This window comes from Leptodactylus fuscus, chromosome 6, assembly GCF_031893055.1.
Source record: "Leptodactylus fuscus isolate aLepFus1 chromosome 6, aLepFus1.hap2, whole genome shotgun sequence".
Lineage (NCBI taxonomy): Eukaryota > Metazoa > Chordata > Amphibia > Anura > Leptodactylidae > Leptodactylus > Leptodactylus fuscus.
Window position 1 is genome coordinate 24525034 of NC_134270.1, and position 22142 is coordinate 24547175.

The 22142-nt window shown below is 46.4% G+C and overlaps 2 protein-coding genes across 3 annotated transcripts in view; one reads left to right on the forward strand and one right to left on the reverse strand.

The window, feature by feature from the left end:
* Window positions 1-6210: 6210 nt before the first annotated feature.
* CPTP (ceramide-1-phosphate transfer protein) lies at window positions 6211-13452 on the reverse strand. The gene is made up of 3 exons (XM_075278440.1): window positions 13386-13452; window positions 8395-8571; window positions 6211-6799 (listed from the first exon to the last, which is right to left on the reverse strand). The coding sequence occupies exons 2-3, from the start codon at window positions 8517-8519 to the stop codon at window positions 6277-6279; spliced, it is 648 nt and encodes a 215-aa protein (XP_075134541.1). The 5' UTR covers window positions 8520-8571; window positions 13386-13452; the 3' UTR covers window positions 6211-6276.
* A 222-nt stretch (window positions 13453-13674) lies between these two features.
* INTS11 (integrator complex subunit 11) overlaps window positions 13675-22142 on the forward strand; it is a 527013-nt gene continuing 518545 nt past the window's right edge. For both annotated transcript variants that reach the window (XM_075279599.1, XM_075279598.1), the window contains exons 1-5: window positions 13675-13731; window positions 19230-19310; window positions 20114-20211; window positions 20291-20364; window positions 20648-20876. In XM_075279599.1, coding sequence (XP_075135700.1) covers window positions 19283-19310; window positions 20114-20211; window positions 20291-20364; window positions 20648-20876 — 429 coding nt within the window. In that variant the 5' untranslated portion in view covers window positions 13675-13731; window positions 19230-19282. The remainder of the gene's footprint in view (window positions 13732-19229; window positions 19311-20113; window positions 20212-20290; window positions 20365-20647; window positions 20877-22142) is intronic.

Sequence of the window (22142 nt, forward strand, 5' to 3'; positions counted from 1 at the left end):
GAATCAGTCCTCTCTAACACAATGGACTGGGGAACAAGAGCTTTGCAATTCTCATAACCTGTAATAGGGAGGTTAGTGCACTTGCCTGACCTTTTTACTCATCTTTCCCCCTGTTTGCAGTGTGTCAGTTTCGGTAGGCACAGTCGGGGTGCCCCAAGGACCTATGTTCAGCCTACTACTATTAGTTGGTTATTGTTACCCACAGTAGTGATATTGCGATAGTCAATTTGCTTTGTACCCTCGGCGTACATTATTATAACCATTGGACATGTCATGGACAGTCTGGGAGTCTTCACTGGCTGATCAATTCTTGGCCTGAAGATTTGCTTTGTTCTCAAAATGTCAATGAATAATTGAAGATATTGCGGCACAACTTTGATCTGCAATGCAAGACCCCGGCCCTCGCCCCCTGAGGACTATTACTAGACAGACAGAATAATCTATAGAGTGCTGCATATCATGGCCGCCATCACCGGATACTGAATGACAACCTTCACATCACTGTTAGTGTACTTACCTATAGAAAAGAAGCCAGAGGAGACTCCGGAAAGGATTCTCAGCATTTGTGTAATATACTTTAACCTTTTAGTTGCTGAGTAGTGTTCACATAGTCTACTATAGGGTTGAGGGGATATCGTCACTCCATAAGGAGAGAACCACCATTTAGGTGTGTGGAGTCTTATTAAGCCATGAGCGCTCCACTGTACAAAGGAGCATGGGAAGAATATGCAAATCTGACTTCCATGATGACTTCCATGTGTCTTCCTAATTACATCATGATATCAGATAGACTTGCACATTCTCAGTGAGCGCCCTCTATTGGTGTGCATACTTGAGGCACTGGCTTCCTAATTACAGCATGGAAGTCAGATTTGCATATTCTTCCCATGGTCTACTATACACATGCAGTACTTGTAATAATCCTAGTTACATGTTTCTGCCACTAGAGGGCCAATGTATATTCAGGCATAGATGAAAAGGGGACATTCTCTACACTGAGGTCAGGGACACACTGGGCCGGTGACAGGGACAAGGAGACGTCCTCTACATCTGGAAGAGAGAACATTTCACCAGCATCATAGACAGGATTCTTTACTGTAAGAGCGGCGACGTTATGGATCTCACTGCCCCAGGATGTGGTGATGGCGGATTCAGTGCGCAAGCGCAAAGAGGGTCTGGACACCGCTCTTGAACAGAAAAATATTATGGGTTTCAGGATTTAGATTTTGTTAAGGACAAGTTGATCCGGGGTATTATAGTGACTGTCAGATATAAAGACAGAAAGGAATTTCTTCTCCTGACATGGAGCCATTGGCATGTCTCATGTTTTGTTTTTGCCTTCCTCTGGACCGCCATTGTAGGGTTATTGGTTAGACTTGATGGGCCAGTGTCCTCATCCAACCTCATCTACTATGTAACTATGTAAATCAGAAAGAAGAATAAAGCAGTTTTATCAGCCTTCATAGCCTTGCTTATGGGCCCCCTAAGGCTCCTGGACCCAGGCGCAACTGCAGCCTCTGTACCCCCTCAATTTACACCCCAGTGACTTTTCTAATGCCGGGGTAACCACAGATCTGGTTAGAAACTACAGAACTGAAATAAGAAACTAGAAATTATCACTTAAAGGGATCGTCTGTTTTCTGAAGCTTTATCTAAAGGTCCTAGCCCTACGACGTTATATTCCAATATATTGCCCGCTGCTCTCCTTTGCTAAGTGCTGCCCCCTGTTGTATGTACAACCCCGCCCTCATGACTCTATAGAGTTTATTTGCATATTGACAAGAACAGCAATATCTCAGCAACGCCGCAATTCAAAGGGAAATAAAAAGTGTTAGATTAAGGTGATCCTTATCTATCTGTAGGGTTGGGCTGATATCCTGAGTCCAGTGACATACTCTTTAAATACAGAGCCCCAAACTTAATGTTGTATCGGTCATAAACATACAACATTCATGAGTTGTGGCGCCCCCATCTGTTGAGTGTAACCTTTATGATAATGCAAGAATAGGGAGAATGCTGTCAATCAGCAGGGGGAGTTCTGCAGCTCATGGACATGGCTGACTACACAGCCGCAGCTGATAAAATTGGGTTTTTAATGACAGAATAAGAAATCCTGTAAGTGATCTAATTCTGGCAGCTGACGGTTGTCACCAGGTCACACTGCCCTCACATAAACCTGGCGAGAGATTCCCTTTCAGATAAAGAATACCCAGAAGTGCAAAGGACACCGAGGTAAATGTGGTAAGAGAGGAAGCTCTGATAACCTTCCATAGCAGCAGATTCATAGCAAAGTGACGTAGACACAGAATACAGATTACACATGTCACATATACCAGAGGGTTGTTCCCATAACAAACAGGATACAGCGGGCGGCGACTGTAGGCGATACCCAAATCTCCATGAGCGTATGGGCTGTGAATGTGTTACCAGGAGGCTACTAGACTATAATGGGGTCCGTGTGCTTGCCGCGCGCTGCCCGCACCAAACATGCGGACAGGAAGGTAGATTGTGAAGTACTTTCCTGTCCGCATGATCCCTGCAGAGATTTGGCAGCAAGCACACGGACCCCATTATAGTCTACGGGGTCCGTGTGTTTTCACCGGCACACCGCTTGCAGTTGCGTTCAGTATTCTGTTGGGGGGTCCTCATGCGGACTCCCCCAGACAGAATACCAACACAGATGTGAACGAGGCCTTAGTCTGACTATACACGCCGACTCCGTCGTGCCCTAACGTTAGTGAAGGAAACTCCTAGTGAGATGCAACTTGAAGTCTAATATGGTTTGACATAGAAGTCATAGTTGTGGCCCACTAGTGGGGTCATAACTAGAGATGAGCGAACACTGTTCAGATCAGCCGACCCGAACAGCACGCTCCCATAGAAATGAATGGAAGCACCTGTGACGCCGGCCGGACGCTGGTAAAGTCACCGTCACAGGTGCTTCCATTCATTTCTATGGGAGCGTGCTGTTCGGATCGGCTGATCTGAACAGTGTTCGCTCATCTCTAGTCATAATGCAACCCCACTGACTAACATGTAATGTGTATGGACACCCTAACCCTCCAGCGGCCTATGTACCCCTGGTGCCAGCCTTGGTCCCTGTGGTTGGATCCAATCTCCAGAATCAGGTTCTATTCACAAACCTTTTCCGCCATGTGACTTTTCCGTGCCGCTAGCCGCACTGTTCACCCAAAATCCCGTAAACCCTATACACTTAAAAAGAGGTTATGCGAAGAAACATGGAGTCATACAACACTAGTGTGACCACTGCATGTGATATATTGAAACCATTAGGATACATGATGTGGAATGAAAACATGGCATAGTCTGAGGGAATTTTTTTAATCCAGTTTGACCAGGTGATTTGCTCACAGTATTACTAGTCCATAGTCAGGTGCCATGTCACATACGTGTAAAGAGACTAGGAAGAGCGAGCTGGAAAATATACATTACAGGAAAGCTGTCACATTGTATACAGGCAGGATAACACAATGACCTACTCTATTAGATGATACTTCCAATCTTTCTTTGCTTAGGAGTCCAGTACAACTACTGTATCTCTATACACACTCCAACAAGGCTGATAAGACCCGCCCACTGGACTCCTAACACAGGAAAAGCTGAGATTTTATTCAATAGGTCATAAGTTATACTAAAGCCAATTAATATGGATTGTCCAGGATTACAGTTTATTCCGGGGGGGCGGGGAAGACGATAAGGTGACAGCAATTGCAGTCACTCAAGCACCAGGGGTGGTATGTAATTTTGACGTCTCATCTTCGCCGGCTTGGAAACCCCTTTAATACCTAGGAAACCCCTTTAATATATATCAGTCTGCTCAGCTCCTTCTGCTCTATAACATGACCCTGAGAGATCAAACACCATGTGCAACCTGACATATTAATACTGGATGTACACAGTCTTAGAAGATGGTCATTATATACATATTATATTATATATATACACACACCAAATGGAGCACAATACAACGTCACATACACCAGGTGAGGATACTGTACAAGAACATGCACCAACCTCTTAACAGTGACATGATCGAGATCTACAAGACATGACCAGTCTCTATAGCTATATATATATATATATATATATATATATACAGACACAAATATCATTCTACATTATCCTTCATAGGGTTTACACACAATTTCTGGGGCATTAAAATCGCTCAAGTATTTGGTCCCATCATGTATCTTCTCTATCATGTATCTTCTCTATATGTGGGACAGCAGTCTGGATTTTCCATATGGACTTATAGGCCACAAAGTGAGTGACTTCTGAGGTATTTTATCATGGCCTAATGTAGCAACCTATTAAGTGATGTCACTATAGTATCTGATCCTTAAAGGGGATGTCCAGGAAGTGGTGCAAGCCATGGGGCAGATGGAGAGGGGAATAAATTAAAAAAAAAATTGCATACTCGCCTGTCCCCAGCAACTCAGTGTCCATCCAGCCTTGTGCTGGGGCCTTGTTGCCAGAAGTCCTGTGCCCCAGGAGACCGCTGAGACCAATCGTGGCTCAGTGGTCACTAGTAAGGAACTGGTGATGTCATAGGTCAGTGATGGGACTGCTGAGGTCACTCATTGGTCTCAGCAGTCACATGAGGAGCGGGACTTCTGCCCCAACCCAAAGCTGAAGGGACATAGTCGGTGGATAACATAGCACTAGGAACAGCTTAGTATGGTTTGGCTTTTCTTTAATTGCCAGACACTGATACCCTCATCCTGCAGCCAGTTATAGGCAACCATTTTTGACATCTGCTCATGTGATCAATAACTGTTCGCCAATGATAATCTAACGTGCATGGCCAGCTTTAGACTGTTCAGACAGCTGCAATGTGGTCTCACTTTAGCACCTGTATTAAAGGGGTTGTCCAAAACCCAGGCATAACCGGCGATCAGCTGACTCGGGTTCCCAAAGCTTATACATCGTCAATACAATCCTATTAAACACCTCCACTACAGTATACAGAGGCAGAAGCTGTATATACTAGTGTGGCGGTGTCAGGGAGCTGCAGTTCTGCACCCATGCATTTGTATAAGGCTGCAGCAGCCGAATCAGCTGATCAGTACAGGGTCCAGGTGTCAGACCTCCACTGATCTAATACTGATGACTATCTTGTTTCTAGGTCCTCAATATCCACAGCCTATAAGTCTCAGGCAACTCCTGTAAAACTATGAACTCTAAACCTTCTAGTGTTAAGAAAACCGAACCAGAGGTGATGTGGGTACTGCAGGGGGGCGGGTGGTGTGGATGCTGCAGGCAGATGAGATTTTAGGCTGATGGTCCAGATGGAGCGGATATTGTTGAGGAGACTCCATGCTGTGGCCAAGGTCCATTCTTTAAAAGAATAAGTAGCACTACAGTAGTAACACACAGTTATTTGGTCTTTGTACAGAAATATTACAGGTAATTGTACAAAATTAAAAACATGACTGCATTCGCCCTGAAGTAGCGCCGCACCGGTCCATAGTCTTGGTATTGCAACTTCGCTCCATTGAATTGACCTGAAAACCTCATATAACCTGCGGACAGGTGCGGCGCAGTTTAGAACAAAGCAGCCATGTTTTTATAAGTCTGGGTTTCCTCTTTGAAGGGGTTGTCAGGCGGGAAAATCAAATTACAAACAGGCTCAGGTTAGGATCACATCCGCGTTGGAGTCTCCATGCAGAATTACCGGTAATCTAAAATTTCTTTCCATCTATTTCAGCATAAAACCAACAGACTCATTACAGTCTATGGTGTCCGTGGGTAATTGCTTTTTTAGCAGACAGTCTTTCAGGGTCCCGTGAGGGCTGAACAAAGGAGAGCTGAATGCTAGTGAACCAGAATGGCTTATAAACAAGGCTGTACTCATCTTGCCAATCCTGCATTTTTTTGGAAGCTTACAAGGCTCCTTCCATTGGTCTCTACTTCTTGGTCCCGTCTCCACACACAGGACACATCTCCCCCCACCCAACTACAGAGCTGAGCAGTCATTTCCTATGTGTTGAGATGGAACCAGAAGGTAAAAAATGGCAGTAATAGTGTCGGCAGAAACATCGGTGAGGTTAGTATTGCTAACGTCTAGTAATCTTAATCTATTCTGAGCCCATTTGCAAAACTTTTCCATGCCAGACAACGGCTTCATACGTAGCTGATCCAACAACGAAAAGGTCTAAACAAAACCATTATATTTGGTAATACCAATGTCAGAATTGAGGAAGAACAATTTGGTCCATTTGGTGTCTATCACTTGATCGTATCCTAAAACCTCATTCATGGTAGATCTAGAAGGTTGTGTTGGCAGTAAAGTTCTTGGGTAAAGTCATAGACTTTGGAAACGTATGGCATGGCTTCTCCAAGCATGTCCACCACATCTTCTGCCGTCCCGACATTCATCACCTCAAAGAACGTGTTACGTACTGGAAGAGCAAGGAACGCCACGGTTGCAGTTTTCCGTATAATCCAAGGGTGATAGTTGGCCAGAGAGTCATTGTAGGCCTCGGAACATAAGGTGGAGGTCTTACTGTCTTCAGTACTTGTTCTTAATTTCTCCAGAAAGAGCTGAAGCCAGCGCAAGGCCCGGTGCAATCGCAGTATTGTACGGCAACCAGACTCTGGATGGCCGCCTCGCTTGGACAGATCCACCAGGTTGGAGCTGAGCTCATACTCCACCATGGATTGGAGGGTCCGGTAACGTTCTCCATTCTCCCCTTTTAGATAATTTTCCATTATCTGAATTTTGTTCACAGCGTCTTTGGAAATGAAGGAGAAGATTGTCCCGAGGCTGTTCATAAACCTAAGACAAAGAAAAAGGTTAACGCAAAGTAAAAATGGAAGTTTGCCCTTGACAGCCATTTTGTTTGCTTCTAAATAGACCTAAAGTGGATGTCCAAGCCTGGAGGATGATGGACTATGAAGTCAATGGGAGCTGAGCAGTACACAGGCTGAACTTGCCTCCGAACAGCTGATCAGCATGGGGCGAACGGTCAGCCCCGCAACAATCAGATATCTATAGCATTAAGGACATTTTAAAGACAGGAGCTGAGATACAGCTATGTGACATCATAGTCATGGAGAAGGTGCGAACCCCAGGAATTTCCCAAACCCTCTACATTTCCGTAATGTGGGGCTTCAGCCTTAAAGGGATTCAATCATTAAAATGGCTTTTTTTTTTCTCCCCAACACGTAGGAATAGCCTTAAGTAAGGCTATTCTTCTCCTACCTTTAGATGTCTTCTCCGCGCCGCCGTTCTGTAGATATTCCGGTCTTCTTCAGTGTGCTAATGAGTTCTCTTGCAGCACTGGGGGCGGTCCTCAGCGCTCAAACAGCACTGGGGTCGTCGCCAATGCTGCGAGAGATCTCTCCAGCGCCGCCTCCATCTTCTTCAGGAACGGCCTCTCCCTGTGTCTTCTTCCATCCTGGGTTTCAATCTACTAGGCCTCGGGCAGAGCCGACTGCACATACCCGGACCACAAGAAAATGGCCTCTTACACAGTAAGCTGGTGTAAGCGGCCATTTTCTTGTGGCCGCTGGCATGAGCAGTTGGCTCTGCCCGACGCCTAGAAGATTGAAAGCCAGGACGGAAGAAGACACAGGGAGAGGCAGACAAAGCTAGAGGCGGCGCTGGAGAGTTCTCTCGCAGCATTGGACCTGACCATTTGCATAACTCATTTACATACCAAAGAAAACCCAGATTTCTACCAAATGGCGGCGCGGAGAAGACATCTAAAGGTAGGAGAAGAATAGCCGTGCTTAAGGCTATTCCTACATGTTAGTCAGAAAAAAAGGTATCCAATGATAGGATCCCTTTAAGGCTATTCTTACATGTTAGGGAGAAAAATTCCATTAGCTCCACCTAGTGGTGACTTTCTACAATAAATGTTTGTAAAGAAGGAAAATTCTGACATTATGTCTAAGGGCTAGTTCACACGGGTGGACGGTATAGCGGGTTTTGGTACCAAGTGTGATGCGGGGAGCTGCGTCAGTCTCAGGTCAAAACCCGCCTGGCACGACTGTTGCGGTCGCGGCTTCTTCTTCCAGAGTCGGCTCAAATGAATGGGCCGACTCTGGAGGTTGCCGCCGCTAGAGCTCGCTGAGCCGCGGAATCCGCCTGAGGAAAGGGCAGCCCGCTTCTTTCTTCCGTGAGCGGCAGCATGCAGCCTGGCTGCCTACATAGACCACCATTGTGAGGGGGCGGATTATGACGTGGATTACGTGCCATAATCCACGCCCGTGTGAACGGGCCCTAAGTCTGAAAAATTAACTGACATGGACCGCCTCCCTTTCCCCTAATAGTTCTAGTAAACCAAGCTTAGATCAATTTAGGATTCAGATAATGTTAAAGGGGTTACCACTGAAAAGGGGGGAAGGGGGGCTACTCCACACACTTACCTGACCAATCCCTTCCATCCATTTAGATAATGTTCTACAAGAACATCTTGGTCATCGTCTACCAAGCAAGACTTGAAGCTGACCAGGACCTCCCGGAGAGAGAACTTCTCTTCTGCAGTGGACATGTTCGGTCTCTCTTACAGTAATGCGGACAAGGCTGCAGCTCCTCCAGGTGACCTGTATACAGAGAAACCCCTTATTACTACACAGTATGGGTGTATAGAGCCTATGTGATAAGGAGATAACGTGTCCTGCACGGCGCTCTGATCACACAGGGCATATCCTGCAGGATCCTGGAAGCTTTCTTCCAATAGATCAAGTTTTGTTCAGGTGAAGTCAGGCATCTCATAGCCCTAAATACATATTTACAAGGCACGGAAAGGTAAAGTGAGAGTCAGTGAAGCATGAAGGCGACATCTGCAGAAAAACTGCACAGAAAACTCAGCCCTGCCAAAAATCACTACAATCCTGGTCTACCAGGCCGGTGACTGCCAAGGAAACATGGAGGAGAAGACAAAGGCGGCCCCTTACTGAGGCTCAGATACTCGCTTTAGAAAGATGGATGGGACCCAGAGACAAACCCCACAGACGAGGCTCTAGTCACACAAATGTTATAACCAGCCGGCACTGCCACGTTCAGAACAAAGGCGATGGCACAGGAACCTTTTTGGGGACCTTTTGGCCAAGACCTTTATATCCAGTTTATGGGTACTCTAAGGGTAGCAGACACAACAAGTAAAGGGGCACATAGTGTATTCAGTGATCACTATGGATGATAGAAAGGGTGTGGAAAAGCAAGTGCACCTCCATTACTTTACTGGTACATCACACAGCCTGCCGGTGACATCATCGTAATGACCACCTTCATATGCTGTGATGTCACAGTGATCTTTTTGTGTCTAGTATTATCCCTGTGCTATGATGTCCTAGTGGACATGATTATCCCTGTACTGTGACATCACCGAGTGTATCATCCCTGTACTGTGACATCACCGAGTGTATCATCCCTGTACTGTGACATCACCGAGTGTATCATCCCTGTACTGTGACATCACCGAGTGTATCATCCCTGTACTGTGACATCACCGAGTGTATCATCCCTGTACTGTGACATCACCGAGTGTATCATCCCTGTACTGTGACATCACCGAGTGTATCATCCCTGTACTGTGACATCACCGAGTGTATCATCCCTGTACTGTGACATCACCGAGTGTATCATCCCTGTACTGTGACATCACCGAGTGTATCATCCCTGTACTGTGACATCACCGAGTGTATCATCCCTGTACTGTGACATCACCGAGTGTATCATCCCTGTACTGTGACATCACCGAGTGTATCATCCCTGTACTGTGACATCACCGAGTGTATCATCCCTGTACTGTGACATCACCGAGTGTATCATCCCTGTACTGTGACATCACCGAGTGTATCATCCCTGTACTGTGACATCACCGAGTGTATCATCCCTGTACTGTGACATCACCGAGTGTATCATCCCTGTACTGTGACATCACCGAGTGTATCATCCCTGTACTGTGACATCACCGAGTGTATCATCCCTGTACTGTGACATCACCGAGTGTATCATCCCTGTACTGTGACATCACCGAGTGTATCATCCCTGTACTGTGACATCACCGAGTGTATCATCCCTGTACTGTGACATCACCGAGTGTATCATCCCTGTACTGTGACATCACCGAGTGTATCATCCCTGTACTGTGACATCACCGAGTGTATCATCCCTGTACTGTGACATCACCGAGTGTATCATCCCTGTACTGTGACATCACCGAGTGTATCATCCCTGTACTGTGACATCACCGAGTGTATCATCCCTGTACTGTGACATCACCGAGTGTATCATCCCTGTACTGTGACATCACCGAGTGTATCATCCCTGTACTGTGACATCACCGAGTGTATCATCCCTGTACTGTGACATCACCGAGTGTATCATCCCTGTACTGTGACATCACCGAGTGTATCATCCCTGTACTGTGACATCACCGAGTGTATCATCCCTGTACTGTGACATCACCGAGTGTATCATCCCTGTACTGTGACATCACCGAGTGTATCATCCCTGTACTGTGACATCACCGAGTGTATCATCCCTGTACTGTGACATCACCGAGTGTATCATCCCTGTACTGTGACATCACCGAGTGTATCATCCCTGTACTGTGACATCACCGAGTGTATCATCCCTGTACTGTGACATCACCGAGTGTATCATCCCTGTACTGTGACATCACCGAGTGTATCATCCCTGTACTGTGACATCACCGAGTGTATCATCCCTGTACTGTGACATCACCGAGTGTATCATCCCTGTACTGTGACATCACCGTGTGTATCATCCCTGTACTGTGACATCACCGTGTGTATCATCCCTGTACTGTGACATCACCGTGTGTATCATCCCTGTACTGTGACATCACCGTGTGTATCATCCCTGTACTGTGACATCACCGTGTGTATCATCCCTGTACTGTGACATCACCGTGTGTATCATCCCTGTACTGTGACATCACCGTGTGTATCATCTCTGTACTGTGACATCACCGTGTGTATCATCTCTGTACTGTGACATCACCGTGTGTATCATCTCTGTACTGTGACATCACCGTGTGTATCATCTCTGTACTGTGACATCACCGTGTGTATCATCTCTGTACTGTGACATCACCGTGTGTATCATCTCTGTACTGTGACATCACCGTGTGTATTATCCCTGTACTGTGACATCACTGTGTGTATCATCTCTGTACTGTGACATCACTGTGTGTATCATCTCTGTACTGTGACATCACTGTGTGTATTATCTCTGTACTATGACATCACTGTGTGTATTATCTCTGTACTGTGACATCACAGTGTGTATTATCCCTGTACTGTGACATCACAGTGTGTATTATCCCTGTACGGTGACATCACAGTGTGTATTATCCTATACTGTGACATCACTGTGTGAGACAGAATCTGCCTCAAAATCAGCTTGAATTTCCTCTATGTGACTACCTGTCCCTAAGGCTCTGGAAGGTCCTGTGACAGCTTATTTTAGTGTCGCCTCCTTATCTTAGGCTGGAACGTATTAAAAAAACATAAGAATAATAAAATACAATCACCCAATGTGTCTCTGTAGAGATGGTTTCTAGACACAGGTGCAGTCTATATATCGGTGGAGGAGACGGACCAGGAGGGAGTCAGAAGCAACACAGACTAAGCCGTGCATACGAGTCCTTGTGAGGATCAGCTGTGTGCACTGTAGCCTGCACTATTATGGGTCCGTGTGCTATTTTTGTGCCGTCTTCTATACACACAGACCAACAATACAGCTGTAGTGCGAATTAGGCCTTACTGTTTCCTGTAAATGTAACCTAGGACTGGGAATTTATCTGATAACATTATGGACTTTCATGGTGTCACTGGTGGCTGATAGATAGTGTCACACCTGGAATCAGCATAGATTAATAACTGATGGGGTAAAGGTTGCCACGTTTTCACAGACAGGGTAAGTAATGTGACCCAACAGGAGCGGAGCAGGAGGCACACCCCATAAGGAATGGTGTCAGCGCGACCTGTTTAGCCATCCCGCCTTCTTCCCTCAGGCTCCGTAGACTTAGCAGTGCAAATGGAATTTTTAAAGGGCCGCTCCGCCTAAAGTCAGCCTATAAAGTGAGATCTATAAACAGCGCCAGGACTGGGGGCGGCCATGACAGGAGGGACCTGTCATATAGCACAGTCAGCCGAATAACTGGGAATAATAGGCAGAGAACTTTACATTTACTGGCCCTTTAATGAGGGGCAAAAACATCCTTCATTCTTGTGGTTGTCCGCTCGGCCTAAAGGTGGCCACAGGCATGAGACAAAAGGAAAGTATCTACAGGAGGTGATATGGTGGTGGACGGACTACAAGACCCCCGTGCAATACAATGGGACCCCCATTACATCTCCATACAATGGGAGCCATATTATAACCTTCTGACGTGTATTTCAGATGTGGACCCTGCAGCAGAAGTTTCCGCCTTGGTTTGCAGTTTAGAATGGCGCAGGGTTGACCCCAATAATCCATTCAAGAAAGCCATGTTCAGACTGGTCTCCAATTTTGGGAAGCCAGGCTATCTGCTGAACAGGTGAGTTTTTCCCTTAAAACCACAGCGAGGAAAAAAAACAAAGTGACCTGTCTATTATCAGGCACAGAAGTCATGGCCGGGTTTCAATAGAAGTCAATGGAAAGATGAACATAAGGGCATAGTCACATCTGCACCATTGTCTCAGTTCTTCAGGTTTCTTACAGGACCAGCACAATGGAAAAATGTTCTGTCTAATGACTGACAGCAAAGGATCCCGAGGGCCCCTCTGACTATAATTGGGCCCCGGCAGACAATGAAGTCAGGCTTGACCGACTCTGCACCAAACGCTCTGCACCCAGTCTTAGCACGTCGCCCTTTCCCTTGGGCCAGGACTATGCTGCGACTTATTTTAGCGCAACTCAAATAACCCTAAAAAAGTCACAGCGTAGCCCGGGCCTTAAAGGGGATGTCCAGGAATTGGACAGATCACAGAAGAGGCCATGGATGGCGCCTCGGCTGCTAGAAGTCCTGCACTGCACCCGGTGACATATGACAGCGACGTCTCCAGGTCCTTACCGGTCACCACTGAGGATACAGATTGGCTTCAGTAGTCACATGCGGTGCAGGACACCCAGCGGTGAGGGCAACACGAGAGAGATTGTTAATGTCTCACATTCCCCGGCTTTCCTTAAGATCTAGACAATTCCTTTAAATAGATAGATAGATTCTATCTATCTATCTGTGGTTCCTGGACTAGCCCTTTAAATGGAATCCAATTCTTTCCTGGACAATCCCTTTAAATCCATTTCCTGGACAGGTACTCAGACGTCCCCCCACCAGCTGTAGCACTACACATCCCAGCACTCCCTATGGCATAGCACAGGTAACAGATGAGACGCCACCTACCTGTATGCGATCTGTCAGCTCAGCGCTCACCTCTCTGCCTCCTACAGCTCTATCACCTAGTCTGTCCCCGCCCATCTCGTGCGTACCTGCACCTGCCAGCCAATCACCGCAGAGTCTCTGCCCCTCCTCGGTATCCTAGACCAATAACAAGGCGCAGAGGACTAAGAAACCACACCCACTTCCGCCTTGTGCCGCGCCCCTCTTTTGTATTCGCTTTCCTATTGGTTATACAGTATATAGGCCGCTCTGGTCCCGACCTCGGTATGATGTGATCACGTGACGCGGTGACGTCACGCTGCGGTATCATGGCGCTGCCCAGTGCTGATAAATTGTGTTGGTGCTGACGGTGAGTGTGAGAGGCGCTGCTGCTGCTGCTGCTGTTGTTGTGTACCGGTGCGTTTTATGTATCGGTGTGCTGGCATTCTCTAACGTTGTATTATTCTGCACTGAATTGCTTTTCTGCTGTTGCAAAACTATGTTTATATGAGTGCTGGGCATATGTTCATACAGATAAGAGACGCAGCAATACCGGCCCCAGAGATCTCCAGGCTTGTCCCAGGCTCCTGTGTATGGAGACCTTAGGTTATATTCACACTGGGCGGCTTTTGCTGCACAGAAAATATTTAACACACGTGTCCGCTGTTCTGTAGCTAGCAGGGAATCCTCAGCAGAACTGCACAGTGTGAATGTACCCTAACCTAGAGTCACATGATCATTTCACCTGTGACCCTCAGTACAAGCATTGTATCACAGAAGGAGTAAAGCTAAGACATAACTTATAATAGTGTATATAATAAAAGAAAAAAGCCCCAATGTGTATTAAGACTTGAGAAAATATGTGTACACTTACAGAGTCATAATATCTGAATGTAGTGATATAGATAGATATGATACCAATATGTACCTATAGATATATATTATACTAGGAGTCCCTGCCCGAACCCCCCCCCCCCCCCCCCCCGGGATATACTGTCCTGTACCTTTAGTTATATATGATCCTAGTAGTCCCTGCCCCCCAGGATATACTGTCCTGTACCTATAGATATATATTATACTAGGAGTCCCTGCCCCCCCCTGGGATATACTGTCCTGTACCTATAGTTATATATGATCCTAGTAGTCCCTGCCCCCCAGGATATACTGTCCTGTACCTATAGATATATATTATACTAGGAGTCCCTGCCCGAACCCCCCCCCCCCCCCCCCCGGGATATACTGTCCTGTACCTTTAGTTATATATGATCCTAGTAGTCCCTGCCCCCCAGGATATACTGTCCTGTACCTATAGATATATATTATACTAGGAGTCCCTGCCCCCCCCTGGGATATACTGTCCTGTACCTATAGTTATATATGATCCTAGTAGTCCCTGCCCCCCAGGATATACTGTCCTGTACCTATAGATATATATTATACTAGGAGTCCCTGCCCCCCCCCTGGGATATACTGTCCTGTACCTATAGTTATATATGATCCTAGTAGTCCCTGCCCCCCAGGATATACTGTCCTGTACCTATAGATATATATTATACTAGGAGTCCCTGCCCCCCCCTGGGATATACTGTCCTGTACCTATAGTTATATATGATCCTAGTAGTCCCTGCCCCCCAGGATATACTGTCCTGTACCTATAGATATATATTATACTAGGAGTCCCTGCCCCCCCCTGGGATATACTGTCCTGTACCTATAGTTATATATGATCCTAGTAGTCCCTGCCCCCCAGGATATACTGTCCTGCACCCATAGATACATATTGTACTAGGAGCCCCTGCCCCCCCCCCCCGGGATATACTGTCCTGTGCCTATAGATATATATTGTACTAGGAGTCCCTGCCCCCAGGATATACTGTCCTGCGCCCATAGATATATATTGTACTAGTAGTCCCTGCCCCCCAGGATATACTGTTCCGTACCTATAGTTATATATGATACCAATAGAAACTGCCCCCCCCCCCCCCCCGGATATACTGTCCTGTACCTATAGTTATATATGATCCTAGTAGTCCCTGTCCCCCGGGATATACTGTCCTATACCTATAGTTATATATGATCCTAGTAGTCCCTGTGCCCCGGGATATACTGTCCTATACCTATAGTTATATATGATCCTAGTAGTCCCTGTCCCCCAGGATATACTGTCCTGTACCTATAGTTATATATGATCCTAGTAGTCCCTGTCCCCCGGGATATACTGTCCTATACCTATAGTTATATATGATCCTAGTAGTCCCTGTCCCCCGGGATATACTGTCCTATACCTATAGTTATATATGATCCTAGTAGTCCCTGTCCCCCGGGATATACTGTCCTATACCTATAGTTATATATGATCCTAGTAGTCCCTGCCTCCTGGGATATACTGTCCTATACCTATAGTTATATATGATCCTAGTAGTCCCTGTCCCCCGGGATATACTGTCCTATACCTATAGTTATATATGATCCTAGTAGTCCCTGTCCCCCGGGATATACTGTCCTGTACCTATAGTTATATATGATCCTAGTAGTCCCTGTCCCCCGGGATATACTGTCCTATACCTATAGTTATATATGATCCTAGTAGTCCCTGTCCCCCGGGATATACTGTCCTATACCTATAGTTATATATGATCCTAGTAGTCCCTGCCTCCTGGGATATACTGTCCTGTACCTATAGTTATATATGATCCTAGTAGTCCCTGCCTCCTGGGATATACTGTCCTATACCTATAGTTATATATGATCCTAGTAGTCCCTGTCCCCCGGGATATACTGTCCTATACCTATAGTTATATATGATCCTAGTAGTCCCTGTCCCCCGGGATATACTGTCCTGTACCTATAGTTATATATGATCCTAGTAGTCCCTGTCCCCCGGGATATACTGTCCTATACCTATAGTTATATATGATCCTAGTAGTCCCTGTCCCCCGGGATATACTGTCCTGTACCTATAGTTATATATGATCCTAGTAGTCCCTGCCTCCTGGGATATACTGTCCTGTACCTATAGTTATATATGATCCTAGTAGTCCCTGTCCCCCGGGATATACTGTCCTATACCTATAGTTATATATGATCCTAGTAGTCCCTGTCCCCCGGGATATACTGTCCTATACCTATAGTTATATATGATCCTAGTAGTCCCTGTCCCCCGGGATATACTGTCCTATACCTATAGTTATATATGATCCTAGTAGTCCCTGTCCCCCGGGATATACTGTCCTGTACCTATAGTTATATATGATCTTAGTAGTCCCTGTCCCCCGGGATATACTGTCCTATACCTATAGTTATATATGATCCTAGTAGTCCCTGCCTCCTGGGATATACTGTCCTATACCTATAGTTATATATGATCCTAGTAGTCCCTGCCTCCTGGGATATACTGTCCTATACCTATAGTTATATATGATCCTAGTAGTCCCTGTCCCCCGGGATATACTGTCCTGTACCTATAGTTATATATGATCCTAGTAGTCCCTGTCCCCCGGGATATACTGTCCTATACCTATAGTTATATATGATCCTAGTAGTCCCTGTCCCCCGGGATATACTGTCCTATACCTATAGTTATATATGATCCTAGTAGTCCCTGTCCCCCGGGATATACTGTCCTATACCTATAGTTATATATGATCCTAGTAGTCCCTGTCCCCCGGGATATACTGTCCTATACCTATAGTTATATATGATCCTAGTAGTCCCTGTCCCCCGGGATATACTGTCCTATACCTATAGTTATATATGATCCTAGTAGTCCCTGTCCCCCGGGATATACTGTCCTATACCTATTATAGTTATATATGATACTATGAGTCCAAGCCTCTTGGTAATATACTGTCCTGTACCTATAGCTATATATATGATACTATGAGTCCCTGCCTCCTGGGTAGATACTGTCCTGTACCTATTATAGTAGGGGTCGCTGGGTGGCAGAGCCTCCTCGGTGCACAGATAGCAATAATAATAGGAGTTCCTCTCCCGCCAGTAAATCTCTCCTGCCCGCAGACTCCACAGGGGTATCTCAGTTCTATTAATTTAAGCTAAAAGAGGTTTTCCCACAAAACAAAGTATATTCTATCCATAGGATCGTCAGATCAGGAGAATGAGACCCGTTTTTTCCCCCTCTTGAATGGAGCGGTGGTCTGGTAGTGCCTTCTCCACTCCATTCATTTCAGTGGACATCTGACCACCCCTCCATTCAGAACAGGGGACATTCTCCTGATCCGTAGGGCCCTGGGCAGTTCAATGGGAGCCTTGGACAGAATCCAGCTGAACATGGAGCAGGCGGCTTATTGTTTGTGCCAGATCTAATATTGCTAATATACGACATAGTTCTGTTAGACTGACTTTTCTGATATGTGATTTCAGTTAGAAAAACCAGACCGAGCAGATCCCATCGCAGTCAGTGGTGTCCATCAGGATCCATTGGTTTTTGCTATTTTAGCGATCCGTTTGCCCAGTCTGGTCCAGAAGGACAGACACCCAGCACTTGTTGGCTCATACAATACAAATGTTTGTAATTTTCACCGTGTACAAGATCCCTGCTTGCTGAGAAGCCGACCAGACCTAAGACTTCTCACAGCGGATGGTTTGTTACAGTTGTGTCCAATGTATGTAATCCTCAATATTTTTTCCCTATAAAATGTGTCCTCGCCCATGTGCTGGCGTGTTCTGTGCCAGTGCCATCATTGCTCAGCCGAGCAGCCAGAGAAACTGGTTGTGTGTATGAATGGCGAGCTCCTGTGCAGTGAGATCACACCCAGTCACTTGCACGTTTATTATATTTAGAGCCTGTATATTCCAGTAATGGATATCACTAAGCAGCCTGGTATCTAATAAGTGAGGGCTGCAGGTTACTGCCACGTGACGGCTAATAAAGGGCCATGACTTATGAGGCGGTAAAGTCATAAAAGCTGTTTAGTGATTTTCCATAGGTCCTGTTAGGGCATATGGACGTCCTATAGGGGGTCCCCAGTTGAGACTCTCTTGTCTCCTTGCACTGAGCACGCGACTACATCCCCTGACCACTACCTATGTAACAAAACAGAGGGGTTTTCCAGGCCCCCCACGTGATTTTCATACCGGTGACCTTTGATCAGTGCGGATCTGACACCCGGACCCTGTACAGATCAGAGGCAGAAGCTGTAGTAATGGACGGAGCTGGAAACCACTCTGTTTCTATTCAGGTAATAGGAGATGCAGTACTTCGGCGTCACCAATATACAGTGGACATGAATAGTAAGAGAGCTGCTGTAGCTTCTGGAGGCAGGCGGACCAGCTGATCAGTGCAGGATCCAGGTTTTGGACACCCACCAATCAGATACTGATGATCTATCTTATGGATGGGTCAGAAGTATGAGCAACGTTAAGGGGCCAACAAAGACCCCTTTAAGAAGCAGGATAGACTTAGACACCAGACACCAGCTTCTCTTTATCATCCAGCGTCGGCCACTTATAATTTTGGAGAATTTTTAGATTGACTGGTCTTAGATTACACCAGACTAGTAATTCTGCCCCAATGTGTGTTCAAATAGAGATGAGCGAGTACTGTTGGGATCAGCCGATCCGAACAGCACGCACGCATTGAAATGAATGGATATAGCCGACACGCGGGGGGTTAAGCGGCCGGCGTCAAAGCGGAAGTACCAGGTGCTTCCATTCATTTCAATGCGTGCGAGCTGTTCGGATCGGCTGATCCCAACAGTACTCGCTCATCTCAGATCCAGAGTCTTCACCAGTCAGTTCTAGCGTGGTGTTTATTTGGGCAAACCTTCCCAATCATGGAACGCCCGGCCGGTCTATCAGTTACCCCAATGTATTGTCTTCCTATCTCAAATTTTTTTTTTTTTTTTGCAGAAAGAACAAGGCGACCTCTTCACCCGGTATCACATGTACATTACAGACTGAAGATGCCAGAAATTAAAGTTACTCCTCTTGGTAAGAATTTCAGGCAGTACAACCCGTGTACCAGTCATGTAACCTCTTTAGGCTGTATGATGTGTATATGTGTCATAGGCGGCAGCTAGCTGGGGTTCTCTGACTGATATACATGTGGCCAGTGCCAGCGGAGTAACGTCAGGGGGTGCAGTCGCATCAGGACCAGGTCTCTCTCCAATATGAGAGAAAATATAAGCAATATAGTATAGGGAGCTCAGGAGCACTGCCACTGTATCTGTGAAATCGGCAGCAAGATGTTGTAGCCAGGTCCTGCTTCAACAGCTGGTATTATAGAGAACTTCAATCCCAGCAGTTTAACCCCTTATATGCTGCATTCTCTAAATAACTTGCTGTTACAAATTGCTGTCTTGATCGCTTGCCAATGGATATGACCACAAATGCAGCAACAGCTCCTATTATATGAGTAAGGGGCAACCTCCTCGCCCCCTGCGGTGACTTGTTGCTGCCTGTAAGGCTGATCTGTGTGGGGTTCAGGTGTCGGACCCCCACAGACCAGACACTGATGACCTGTCAGAATAAGGTGAGATGGGAGTGAAGAGCATGTTAAATATCAATGGCTAATAGGTGGTTGTCAGATGTGTGACATTTCTCCATTCACCCCATGGACAACACATGCACACTCAGCCAGTCCAAGTGTGCATGTATGGGAAGTTCATTAGGAGTGGCTGTCGCTATTAAAACACGTGGACACCAATATGTCATGAAGTCAGATGTAACTCCATCCTCTGTCAGGCCTCACTGATCATATACGGTAGTAACCCTCTCTTATTTCTATTCTGCAGGTGCCGGCCAGGATGTCGGGCGCAGCTGTATCTTGGTTTCTATAGGAGGAAAGAATGTGATGCTGGATTGTGGGATGCACATGGGGTACAATGATGACGTGAGTCTGGCTGTGGGGTGGAGTATAAGAAGCCTTTCTGCTTCTTGTAGGGCTAACCAGCTTCTCTTATTTGTGACAGCGGCGGTTCCCAGACTTCTCGTACATTACACAGAATGGACGGCTCACAGAGTTCCTGGATTGTGTTATTATCAGGTAACAAATGTGGTGTTAGTGGTAACGGACATTACTAGTAAGAGCAGATGCAGAATATTACTGATATTTATGGGTGTAGGGAGTGTATTGGCACATAAGCAAGTGCAATCCATTTACCCATTTGGCATACCTGGAGCCGGTCTCCAGAGCTGGCGTCTGGTTGGTTGCCACGTGGAGCGGCTTTACCTACTATCTGCACTAGTTGCACTTACTAGTGATCCACTGGGTTGTACTTACTCGAGATCCAGTGCTATATTCTAAGTAATGTTGCTTTCTCCTCCAGCCACTTTCACCTGGACCATTGTGGAGCGCTGCCGTACATGAGCGAAATGGTCGGGTTTGATGGACCCATTTACATGACGCATCCTACTAAAGCCATCTGCCCCATCCTGCTCGAAGACTATAGGAAGATTACTGTGGACAAGAAAGGGGAAACCAACTTCTTTACATCCCAGATGATCAAAGATTGCATGAAGAAAGTAGTGGCTGTGAACCTTCATCAGACTGTGCAGGTAACATGGATCCCGTGTACTGAACCAGACGGGAGACTGTGAGGGTTAGACAACATGGAGGCCACAGATAATTCGGTGGCCCTGGTAGTCCATGCTCTTATTAGCTGCTTAGTTTGTACATATTAGATACACAGTCCAGTGACATTAATGTGACCACCTGTCACAATCCAGAATAACCCCCTTTGGCGGAGCGGATCGCTGCGAGACGTGCAGGAAGAGAGGGGATGTTGTGATGATGGTCACTGGGATGTTGAGCCATACCAACTCCAGTGCCGTGTCCAGCTGCACTAGGTTATGCGGTTGAGCATCCATGGCGTGAACAACCCGATCGAGGTGGTCCCACAGATTCTCCATTGGGTTCAAGTCCGGGGAATTTGCTGGCCAAGGGAGTATGGTAAACTCATCCTGGTGCTCCTCCAACCACGCATGTACACTGCGAGCTTTATGACACGTCGCATTGTCCTGCTGGTAGATGCCGCCATCATCCTGAGGAAAAACAATTCGCATGTAGGGGTGAACATGGTCTGCAAGGATAGATGCATACTTGTGTTGATCCATCGTGCCTTCCACAATGATGAGTGCACCCAGATGGCTGATGACACGTGCCGCCTGCCATTGGTTATTTAACATTGACGTCAAAAGTAGGCGCTGGTCACATTAATATGACTGGCCTGTGTACTTTATATAAGCAGAGATGCAGTGTAAAGCACAGGGGACATGTATAGTACATATACACTCACCGGCCACTTTATTAGGTACACCATGCTAGTAACGGGTTGGACCCCCTTTTGCCTTCAGAACTGCCTCAATTCTTTGTGGCATAGATTCAACAAGGTGCTGGAGGCATTCCTCAGAGATTTTGGTCCATATTGACATGATGGCATCACACAGTTGCCGCAGATTTGTCGGCTGCACATCCATGATGCGAATCTCCCGTTCCACCACATCCCAAAGATGCTCTATTGGATTGAGATCTGGTGACTGTGGAGGCCATTGGAGTACAGTGAACTCATTGTCATGTTCAAGAAACCAGTCTGAGATGATTCCAGCTTTATGACATGGCATTGCATTATCCTGCTGAAAGTAGCCATCAGATGTTGGGTACATTGTGGTCATAAAGGGATGGACATGGTCAGCAACAATACTCAGGTAGGCTTTGGCGTTGCAACGATGTTCAATTGGTACCAAGGGGCCCAAAGAGTGCCAAGAAAATATTCCCCACACCATGACACCACCACCACCAGCCTGAACCGTTGATACAAGGCA